General features: G+C 28.0%; 1 protein-coding gene across 1 annotated transcript in view; it reads left to right on the top strand.

The window, feature by feature from the left end:
• LOC111634891 (ubiquitin conjugation factor E4 A-like) overlaps positions 1-12,856 on the top strand; it is a 44,040-nt gene continuing 31,184 nt past the window's right edge. The window contains exons 1-3 of the mRNA XM_023379732.1: positions 1-85; positions 6,327-6,606; positions 8,539-8,630. Coding sequence (XP_023235500.1) covers positions 6,348-6,606; positions 8,539-8,630 — 351 coding nt within the window. The 5' untranslated portion in view covers positions 1-85; positions 6,327-6,347. The remainder of the gene's footprint in view (positions 86-6,326; positions 6,607-8,538; positions 8,631-12,856) is intronic.

Raw genomic sequence — 12,856 nt, 5'->3', positions numbered from 1 at the left:
AAACCAGAGGTCGCTGCAATTAATCAAACGCAGAAGAAGTTGGAAGGAGGAAAGTTTGTATATTACAATAAACATTCGAACGAAGGTAATTTGCTTCCTAATTATTATTTATACGAAATTAATTATGAAATAATGAAAATGCTAACTTAATTATAATATTACAATAGTTTCTGCGTATAGATGAACACATTACTTAAAATACAAGCTCTACCTTCCCTAAGCTTGGCATTTTAATTCTATATATTATTTATTTTATGGGGTTAATGTTGATAAAGATGGGGAATTAACCCCATGTATGAAAACATAATGAAACAGTGTTTTCCCCCACATTACAACAAAACAGATCACTATAACAGAAAAATTATTCACAATATAATTTACAAGTAACCACAATTCTTAGAAAATAAATGATCATTATTTACATTATTAGCAGTTTAAGTAAAGTGTTTAAGGAAATACCAAGACTGATGCCGCTGCTTGCAAATGCAGTAAGTTCTATCGGTGATGCAAACTGGATTGGTATATGTTAAATCAGGGATCTCCAAACTTTTCAGTGTAAAGGCCACACTCACTCCTCCACTAAGTCCCTAGCTAGCTCATCATACCAACATACTTTAGTTTTGAATAATGTGCAAATATTTATTTCGGAACTAGCCGGCGAGTGAGATATCTATGGCGGCGGGGGTGGACTCAGCTCCAGGTTGGTACTTACGGACAAGTGTCAAGGACATTTCATTGAGGTGGAGAAAGCCGATGCTCATGCTATGCATTACGTAATTGTAATTATAATGTTTAATTTCATTATGTAAATTACCTATGTATGTCACTTATTGTGTTTCTTAATTGATCGTTAAATAAAAACATCTGATTATTATTTTGTATGATGTATTTACATTGTAAATTTTGTAATGTAATCAAAGTAAACTATGGCGGGCTGGATACTGGGTTTGCAGAATTGGTGGTGCTCACTGGTCGTAGTTTGGAGACCCGTGTTGAATAATCACAATTAAATATATTTAATTACATTGATCATTTATTCTAATGAAGTTATTCTGTACGAATTACAATTTTTTGTAGATAAACTAAAAATGTGTTCTTTTTTCTAAACTTTTGAATTCAATACAGTCTAGAATTTTATTTATTAAGATTTAGTAAATATATTTCATTTGTTTATTTAATGTTTAGTTTAGGATGGGAATTTTTCTATTTATATTAAGTATTTTTTTTTTAAACTTTGAGTACATCCTAAACAGCATACCAACTTTACTTTGCAATTTATGGTAAGGATGCATCTTGATGACATATGACTTTCAAAAGTGGACTACTATGGGATCACTGAAGTGCATTTTTCCATATGTAGAGGTGTGAATACAAAACTGAATGCTATGCATGAAGTGTCTCTACATTTTATATAATTTTAAGGTAGAGGTTTACCACAAACTTTATAATCAGACCATTTTTACTGAGATCATGCTTGAAGGTCTTGTGCATCAATGAATGAGGCTCATTACATAGATCTTCACAAGTTTATCCCAGATTTGCAGGAAAGTAATTGCCTAGTATCCCTAACCTTATAGGATGGGATGCTACCGCATATTGTACATATAACAAACACAATTGCTGTGTACCACATTTGGTGATGAAGACAAGTTAATTTCTCAAACATTTTGTAATACTTGGTCACCATGTTTCTCCAACCTAAACCTTTGCAATTTTGGTTATGGTGTTATTTGAAAAGCCAAGTTTACAAAGGTAATCATCAATCACTTGCTGAAGGCAAGAATTACCATCATATTTCAGTCATTCCCCAAGACATGCTATATTACATTTCCAGCATATTTTGCACACTAATAGTTCACATATTGAAAATCTTGTTTTGTAAAATAAAGGCTATATTTGTTTACCTTGGCACTTTTTTTATTTTACCTGGTGACATGACAACTAGCTAATGTTTTTTTATTTGCAAATTCTCTTTCCCATGTTAAGATAACCATCGACTTTCACTGTGATTCATTAATTAAGCAGATTTTCATTTTATAACACAATACAGTCTATATATTATCATCAGTTGCTTATTCTAATAACATTAAACAGTAAATAACAACACACATTAAACATTAAACAAGTCTCAAAATATATAAATTAAAATACACATAAAACTGTGCTTATTACAGTCAATAGTTGTTTATATTCATTGTTATCTTCAGATAAGTGGGCATTTTAATCTGTCTTTTTCACTGTCAACCTCAGCATATGGCTGATAATGGATAATCATTATCACTCTTAACTAATTCCTTTAAACATTCCTATAATGGCATTATAAATATGAGTATTTGTTTAATAAACTATTACAAAAAACAGTAAGTGAACAACCTTGGATGAATTACTTATAATTAATAACCCATTTTACATTTTTTAACTGTTTTAGCATGTTGTTTTTAATGTTAATCAATAAAATCAGAATTTTGATACTAATTGTTGACTTCTTTATTTTTCCCACTTAATATTACTTTCTAGGCTGTTACATATAAGAGAGGGAAAGTATGGTGATTGGTCAAAAAATGACCACCTCAAGATTTTTACATTTTTAGACTCAGCACCTTGAAATGTCAAGAAGTGCAAAAAAATTTCAAAGTTTTTTTTTCCTGTTAGAGTGTGTGTGAGAGGCATGATTTTGTTTCTTCGTTTGAAGCTTAATAACTCATTGTGCTTTTTGTCGAAAATTCTAAAATTTTGCAGAGTGGTTTGTTTATTAGGAAGATCGATGCTATTAAATTTTTTGTGGTTAAAGGCAAAGGGGATAGGGAGATAATGGGGATCGTGTCTATCTCCAGTATGATTGGACATAAATAATAACAACTCAAAGCCTGAGAAATATACAATAAATCATCAAACGATCGCCTTAATATCGGGCTATACTATCGTTTGGCATAGTATAGCCTGATACTAAGGCGATCGTTTGGTGATTTAATGATCGGACATAATGACGATTTTACTCTTTTTTAGCATTTACAATGTTTTTTTTTATAAAACCCATCCATAACCTCAAAATTAAGCTTTTTGCCACTTTATAATAATTTAAAATATTAAAAGGTTTTTTCATAAAATTTGATACCGTGTTTCCCCGAAAATAAGACATCCGCAGAAAATAAGACCTAGCACAGATTTTGCTGAATTGCAAAATATAAGACCTCCCCCTGAAAGTAAGACCTAGCGAAGTTTTTTAGTCGTAACAGTCATCGACAGATGGTTGAAGGTGGCCTTTGGCTTTTTGAAAGTACAGCTACCGATTGGTCAGCAGACAATTACGCCACACGGCATGATTTGCATAAGACTATGGCTTGGGAATCACAGATTTGCATAACGTTACGGCTGGTGATGGCTAATTGGTCGGCCGGGAATCACGCCACATGACATTTGCATAGTGGTACAGTTCAGTAAGCACTAATTGGTCATCGAGTCTGATGTTGACGCTGTAAAAAGGCGACAGTTCGACACACCGGATATACGTCACTCTCGTCTAAGTTTGACTTGGGAATTTTTTTGTTCAATAATAAATGTGAATTCTTCTTCCTGGAAAAAATAAGACATTCCCTGAAAATAAGACCTAGCGCCTTTTTCAGAGCAAAAATTAATATAAGACACTGTCTTATTTTCGGGGAAACACGGTAATAGTTGGTGCCATTAAATGTTTCTGAGAAAGTTAAGTAACTCGCTGCTGAATTTTTATTAGTAAATTATTACAATTATTAGAGATGAATTTCAAAGTAGTTACAATAGGCAGATTCTTCTGTGTTTAAATTTTAATTTATTTTTTAAGCTTAAAAAATTAGTTTATACATAACAGAAGAGAAATACAATCTTTTCTTTAATATTAATTTGAAAATCCAAAAGCTGTCTGGCAGATAGGCATTACTGAGAATAATAATATGGTTACCAAATAGTGTTCTTGATAATGATTGTGATAAATACATTTCACTAATAGTTATAACATTAAACTTTTCTTATAAATAATCCCAATAAGTAAAAATAATATATTTCTCGTGTGTAGAAATGTAATTTTAGCTTTATTTCTGCTGACTTGTGGTTTATTTTTTATTTAGATAGCTAAAGGTTTTTTTATTATTTTTATTTTGATATTAAATAAGTAGTCTCCAACTTTTTTCTAAGAGGACCATGTGAGCTGTAAGAGACAAATTGGGGGACAGACACAAAAATCATAGCCAAAGATTAAGTTTTTTTTAAAATAATGTATTTTTTACAAGATTTTAGCATTCATTTGTGTATACATTATATCTTATAAATAAATCTATGATATGGCTTTGGAATTATAAAAATAAACAGTATTTTTTTTTCTTGTAAGAATATTCCTATCTTCAAGTGTCTTTGACTTGAATAATAGTTTCAGACGTTATATATTAAGTAAATAAAAATAAAATGATTAATAAACTAAGTTTTAAATGATTGTATTTATAGAAAAGAGTTTAGTGTGTTTCTAGGTCAAAATGATCAAAAACTTACTTATTGCATTAGTTTTGAGATATATAACCTAGATGAAAAAAACCAACTTTTGCAATTATATTTACATAACTTTTGTTTCTAATTAAGTAGAAATATTAGATCAGTTCAAAAATATATTTTGGACAATGTCACGCCTTTCAAAGCAGGTAAATATTTCAATAAAGTTGTATGTTTTTGCTTTGAAGAACAAATGTTACTACCAAAACAAAAAGCACTACCTAGATGTGTGTTTGATACTATTTATCATCATTTACTGAAAATAACTATACTAATAATTTGAATCGAAAAATCAAAATTAATTTTATTATTAAATTTTTCATTTAAACTTAAATTATATAATATTTTATACCATATTTCCTTAATGCTATTTTATCTACAGAAAATATTATATCATCATTAGTGTTTTCGTTTCATTACGAAAACATACTTTTGATCTTTTCATGTTACTCCTTTAACTCCTTTAACATGTTACAAAACATATTTCATGACAAATTTTGAGTTAAATTTTTTTCCTTTGTTTGTTATATCATTTTTCAAATATATATCAGATATATAAATTCAAAATAAAACAAGAAAATTTATCACAATGTAATAAAATTGAAATTTGTTTTTTCTTATTGTTGAAGGAAAATAAATTATATGGTAATATTTCATATTATTGATTTGTTTAAAACATTCTTAATTTAAAAATTTATCTATTATGAAAGCCTATCATTTATATACGTCACTAAGAAATTTTTATATGTAGTTTTCATATACAAAAACCAGTTATGATGAATTTTATGTATAAAGTGAATTAGGTGTATAAAAAATTATTAATATAAAAATAATACATGTATGCATATACAAAATCAATTTTTCTGCAATCATATCACATGATTGCAAAAAAATTGATTTTAAAAATACATGTGTTTTTTTTATATTATTAAATAGTCTGTAGCCTCATCATCATAAGATTATTCAAGAATTTTATTAAGTAGTATGGGTGGAATATAACTATGCATTGAGAAATTGCTATCATTTTTTAAATAAAAAGGCACTCGTAATAAAATTTGTGTAAATATACATCAGTTAATGGAATTTTATAATTCTTGCATTAATGGTGTGGTCAGTGACCAAGAGAGCTTCATATGCAGTAGCAAAAACATTGACTGACTGCTTGTCTGTTCAGGAGAGAGCACAGATTGTTGCATGCTATGAGGTGTGGAAATCAGTGGTTGCTGTTTTTCATAGATGATAATGTATGTTGAAGGGATATCAAGCCACAGTCTGTCCAGAAACAACAAAAAAATTGTCATTAGAAACTAAAAGGACCATAGGTTTGGTTTTGAACGTACAGAGAAATGGCCATCCATCCACATTATGATCTGAGAAAAACGTGTCATTGAAGGATGGCACCATTGAATTTTAGGATATGCATCCATATTGCCATTTAATGAAGTGTATTTTGAATAATTTTCATTGTCTTTGCTTTATAAATATAGAAGTTATAGTAATTTTTCAATGCATAGTTATTTTCCATTCACTCTTTATATAAGTGAATTTATGCAATTGTGAAATATCATCAAAATATTTTATTCTATTTACATATTTTTCTTGAAACTCTTGACTTATTAATTTTCCAGTTATGTTTTTATTAAAATTGTTAATCACATTCAGTATCTTTAATAAGTGTAATAAAATAATATAAAATTTATTTTATTATTTATCATTATTTAATATTTTGAACTATTTAATTATAAATAGAATGATGATGTTTAACTTTTATAACTTTATTTTAAATTTATAAATATTAATTTTAATAGATTTCATATTAAAGAAGAAAGATGTCAGAAAGGGATATAACAAAAAACCCATTTGCAGCATTATTTCCATCTCCAGAAGATGCAAAAAACTTTAGAAATCTTCAGTCTCAGATAGAATTATCTGCACACAATAAAGATAAAGGAAAAAGTCAAACTCTTGGCAATGAAAATAATGTGCAACAATCAAGCCTTCTTCAAAATAATAATTTAACAAAAGCTATTGATAAATTTCAGTTCAATTCTATTTGTGAAGATGTTTTTAGGATTACTTTAAACAAAGGTATATATATATTTTTTTTATTGAATTTCATGTACGAAACTATTATTTTATATAAGCATCACAATTTTAAATAATATAAGTAATACATTCTTAGTAAAATCTCATATCACTGGCTAAAAATTACTTTGTTCTATCTCCACTTTGGAAGTAAATTTTGAGAATTGAGTTTGAAAATATAAATAACAATTAGAAGAATAGAGAGAGACATCAGTACAGCTCAACATTAAGAGAAGATACAAGGTGATTTAGGTAAACTGTTAGTAGATTTACATTACCTAAAAGTGCACCTTAAAGATAACAGACAGTTAAGAACAATTTCTCTTCCAAAGTCTATCACTGAAAACATCCCAACAAGCGATAGGAATTATATAAACCAAAAAATATTAAAATCTGCTATAAAATTTAAATATATAAAAATTAGAAGATTAAAACGTAATTTGCAAAAATATAACAAACAGAAAAAGAACGTTTATTTTGAAGATAGCAGCGAAAAAACAAGAAATGCAGACAAAAACAATGCTGATAGATATAAAATAAACAAACATAATAAATTGGTTAAAAAGTTCACGTATCCTTCAATGGAAGAGATATTAGAATGGACCAACTGAATAAAGAGATGAATGATCTGCCAAGTGTTTTGAAAAAATACACCATAGTGTGTCTGTATAAAGCAAAGTAAACTACAACACGGTTTCATCAGAATCAAATAGAGAGTCATATAGAATAAACTGTTTGAACTGTTCTTACTCCAGGAGTATGAATAATAACGATAAGTCAAAACAGACTTAAATGACAGTGGAGATAGGAATTACAAAACAATACAGTATTAAAATTTCAAAATATGCAAAAATAGAGATAGAGCAAAGTGGTTCTCTGCAAACAATGTTAAGGGAATTTGTATTAGTCAAACAATATTTCCATAAATATAATAATATAATGTTGTATCATAGGTATACATTAAAAGATTATTTATATTTTAATATGATAGGTCTATCACATTACATCATATATATTTTTGAAATCCTAAAAAGATTAATAGTGCACACACTGAAAACTATTCATGGAGATAGCTTTTGTCATGAGTTTTATGTTTCTGATAGTGATTGAACTATGGAGGCATTATGTTTTATCGTACTTGTTTACTTTTAATTCTACTTCATTTTTATAGATGGTTTAATGCTAATTATACTATTTTAATTAGTATTAGAAATAATCAATTAAAATATTCAGTAACTGATATATTATAGACTTCATATTTTAAAAACTGTAAATGATGTGATTCTTTTAAATGATTGTTTTTCTATCAGTTTAAAGATAATATTCATCCTAAAATATTTTCATATTAATGAGAGTTAAATATAAAATTTTGCAATAATTGAACTTGTTATTACAAGCTTTTTAGTGCAAATTTTATTGAATTTGTATTAACCATCTTCAAATGAAATTCAAACTTATGTTAAAACATTACTATTACTCATAAAACATTACTTTAAAATTGGCTGTGTTTAACAGAAACAATTATCATGTCATAATTGCATGATTTATTCTGTACGATAATTGCTTAACAGCTAATTAATAACATATTTATCAATTAAATAGAAGTGAAATGAATGTAAACAGTTTAAAAAAAAACTTTGTTGTATTTAGTGAGAAACATCACAGACTTTAAGAATGGCAAACATTTTCACTGAGAGTAAATAATTATTGTAATAAACAGATGTGCTTATAAATTAATAACTTAGGTATTTACTGCTTTTTTTGGAGTAAAGAAATTTTCATTAAAATGTAGTGACTAAAAAGTTGGAAAATGAAGTTGTAAATAAATTTGACAATTTCTTTTAGATTTGTATTATATATTAATAAACATTAAAATATTTATTTTTAATAATATAATATACAAATAAAATAATCCTGAATAATTTTATAAATTAGATTCTGTAACAAGACCGAAAAGTTGCTTGTATTTATCTGAAGTTTCGTCTGCTATACAAGTCCAATTATTTGATTCTGACAATTTAGAGCAAGTATGCTATTTATTTTAATACTTTGATAATGTATTCATTTAGAATAAAAATAATTTTACGTTTAAATAATAAACTAACATAACTGTACAGAATTGGAATTGCATTTAATTACTTATTCAGCAATTGCATTCAGTTTGTTTGAAATGATAATTTAATAATAATAATAATGAAATGAATTACAGTAGAATCTTATTTTAACATCACAGAACAATAGATATCTCAGAATAAGAGATTTTTTTACCTGGTTCTGCCAAATTAATGTAATTTTACCTTCTTTTAGTGGATCCTTAACTCAGAATAAGAGATTTATTCTAGCCACCATCTATTGTAAGCTTTCAATTAAAACATTTTTTCAATGTTTAGTTAATACTTGGGTGCTTCTGGGAATTTATAGAGTTTGATGATGATGAACTTGATACAGTATAATTGAAGAATTGTATGAAGAGAGTCAGCAGGCTGATAGAATGGAGAAGGAGCAACCTAGTGAACATTATGATGCAGGTTCAAATGTAGTGCCTAAATTTAGTGAGGCCACTGAGTCTTTCCAAGTCATGTACATGACAGCTAATATCAAGCTGTCATGTACAGTACAGTACATGCTGTTGTATTTAATAGGCAGAAAAGTGGCATCAAAACAAATCAAAATGGATGAGTTTTTTAACAAATGAAGTTGAGTGAAGTGCTAATGAGCATAAATAACTTGCATTTTTTTGTGCTTATAGTATATACAGTTTCTGTCAGCATTATCGTACACACATAAGGCATGATATACAATCTTGTAACTTATGTGTTTCTATAGAATAAAGAATACAGCTCTCAAGAGTACAGTAATTTCAAGTACAGGTATTTTTTATATGTAGGGGGTTAAATAATGGATATTTTCCTGGGTATGTGGGAAATCTATTGTTCTCGATATAATGGATCTCAGAACAACGGATGATTTTCAGCAGCCTGAGCAATCAGTTAAAATGAGATTCTACTGTATTGTATAAAATTTATTATTTAAATTTTACATTACTAAACCATTACATTAATTTTTGAAATGATGCTTGTAATGCTTGTAACTTAACAATTCTTATAGCACAGTTTAAATTATTGAAAATTTGTCATTTCTTCCTTATCAGAATGATGGTGCATTTACTATCAATCATCAATATTTGTATTATTTATTTCAATATCATTTTCTTTCATCATATATTTATTGTGAATTACTGCTGCTGTTCTTTTTGATACTCTCCATATAAGCTCTCCACATTAGTCACTTTAATCCAATATTCATCCATATTTGTCTAGTTAAGTAATTATACAATTTTTATCATTTGAAGGTTTTTAATTCGGATTTGATTAAATAAACTAATTGTCTGGATGATAATTCTGAATGAAATTGTGAGTAGAAACATACCAAATATATTTATCAGTAATACAATACAATACAATAAATTCTTATCAGCATCAAAATTAGATAATCTATACTAATAATATAAAGAGGTAATGTTTGTAAGTATGTATGTATGTAAGTTTGTTTGCAGCAGGTAATCTCCGAAACTACTCATCCGATTTCAAAAATTCTTTCACTAATATTTAGAATGGAACCTCAGGGTGGACATAGGCTGTATATTATTCCGTTAAACATTCATATAAATTAAAATATATAATCTAGGTTAAGGCTTTTATGTCCAACAGATGGCGCTACGAGTACGACGCCCTAAGTTTGCTTTTCTGTGAGGCATTATGCTTTTCTGTGAAAATGAACTAAAGCAGATCATCTTCTATCTATCTATATAAATAAAAATGTAATGTTCGTTTGTTCCTACCGATTCCTTTGAAATTTTGACACAACGCTGCATTCGAATACATACGTGTTGAAATTCAACCCCACTGAAGGGAGATGGTTAGGATTAAGGCTTACCGTAAAGAACTCTGCTTCTATTTATACTATTTTAGATGCGGTTTTTTGCGTTTTAATAGGGTACGTCAACAGAATGTACACTAAGAAGAAATTTTTCGAAAAATTCCCCCTACGGGAAAGTGTTATAAATTTATAATAGATACATTTTGAGCCACAACAACGCGTGGCAGGGTCTGCTAGTATGAATATAAAATTTAGTTCTATGAGAATATATAGAATATTTTAGAATTTTGTTTAATTATCACAAGATTTGATTAAATTAATTTCAGTTGTGTGACAAATACTTGCTAAACATAATTATCTATACTTCAAATTAGAGAAGTATATAATAAAAGTCTTATCATTACAGGAAATTAAATTATTCAATAGGTATTTTAATATAATTTAGTATTTTGTTTTTTATTTAGTGCAAAATTAATGGAAGATTTAGAGTTTTTAATCTTGCTAGGAAATTATGCAAAATGATACATATTCTATTACTTTGTTGGATCATCTGTCTACAGTGATTATAAACATTTTCGAACTCATTAAATTATTATTATTATTCTCACTTTTTGTATTGAATTTATTTTAAAAATTTGTAATAGTAATATTACTTTTATGCAATGAGTTTAAAAATTCTCATTTAAATTTTATCTTTTAATTTTAATTTTCAAGTTGATTTTTTTTTTTCTATTCAGTTACCAAATAACATTATCAGAAAAATATGCATGAAAAAATTTCAAAAATAGAAAATGTTCTTTGATGTGCAGAAAGGTAACGAACATCCAGTTGTTGCTCAAAGTTAGTTATGCTGTTGCTTAGCAACATCCTAAAATTTGAAGTACAGGTATACCTCGACTTACGTCGTTTCGAGTTACGTCGTTCCCGATTATACGTCGTTTGTCAAAAAAGTATACGAAAAAATAAAAATCAAGTTTAAGTCATTTTATTTGACTTTACGTCCGTCCGCCACAAATATTGAAGTCGTAATATCACTAGAAAAGCGTTTAAAGCACATAAAATCATATTAAAATATACACATTTACAAGTATGTACTGTATTTACAGTACAGTACATGCATTCGTAAATTTAGATTACTTTTTTCTGTACTCTATTAAAAACTAAAATTTATTTGTTTGTAAGATTAAAATAGATTTTTATTAACCATATATTATTAAAAATGCATTAATAAATAAAATACAGAACTGGGAATAGTAATTTATAGTTTAGCCTAGTGACAAGTAGATTCGGAGACAAGTAAATTCGACTTACGTCGTTTTTCGACTTAAGTCGTTTTCCTGGAACCAATTACCGACGTAAGGCGAGGTATACCTGTACATTTCAGAAACACATTTTTGTCTTTGACATCTTTATACGAAAATTATAGCACATGACAATTTCACTAATCATGGGTTAGAAATTTTTGCAGTTATAAAAATAATTCTCATAATTTGGAAATTCTCACATTTGATTCTAAACCAACTATTGGCTTTCATAACTGTAAGCTTACTTTTACCTGTTCGTCAAAGTTTTCTGTCTTTGGGTCTTGTTTACCAATTTATTTCAGTAAAATATATACTATTTGAAAAATGATATAAATTTTACTGATGTATTGAAATTATATTTTAGTATATTCTGTTTTTAAAAAAGGATGAAATACTTTTGTTATATAACATAAAATTTTTTTTAATTAATAGTCTATTAAGGCCAATTACAAAAACAGTCTTTTAAAACCCATAATCATCTATTGTGCCAACTAATCTTTATCTTTGGACAAGAAGTTAGCCATTTTTTATTATAAGGACCTTGAATAAGTTCTCGCTGTTTTCCAACAGATGGCGTTACCAGAACCACGTGTGTTTATTTTTAGATGGTGAAGCATCTGTAAGGAAGTACAATAAGTGACCTTGAAATTCAGTATACGTCATTTCACCAAAGTATAAACAACTTATTTTTTCATTGTGTTAAACATGTCTAGTTTCATGCCAAAAAAAGAGTATTTGCGGGGAATTTTATTGCACTATTTTATTTTTAAAAAATCTGCAGCAGAAGCACACAGAATTCTTGTTGAGACTTACGGCGACCATGCTCTGTCGGAAACAACATGCAGAGATTGGTTTAGACGCTTCAAAAATAATGATTTTGATGTTGAAGATAAAGAACAATCTGGTGCACCAAAAAAGTTTGAAGACAAGGAATTAGAGGCATTACTTCATGAAGACTCATGTCAGACGCTAGCTGAACTTGCAGAATCATTAGGAGTTGATCACACAACAGTTTCAAAACGTTTAAAAGGATTAGGAATGATTCAAAAGCAAGGACATTGGGTGCCGTA

This window comes from Centruroides sculpturatus, unplaced genomic scaffold, assembly GCF_000671375.1.
Source record: "Centruroides sculpturatus isolate CEXI.00-Female unplaced genomic scaffold, Cexi_2.0 scaffold135, whole genome shotgun sequence".
In the NCBI taxonomy this organism is placed as follows: Eukaryota; Metazoa; Arthropoda; class Arachnida; order Scorpiones; family Buthidae; genus Centruroides; species Centruroides sculpturatus.
The sequence above is the reverse complement of the archived record's forward strand: the minus strand, read 5'-3'. Positions and strand labels throughout refer to the sequence as shown.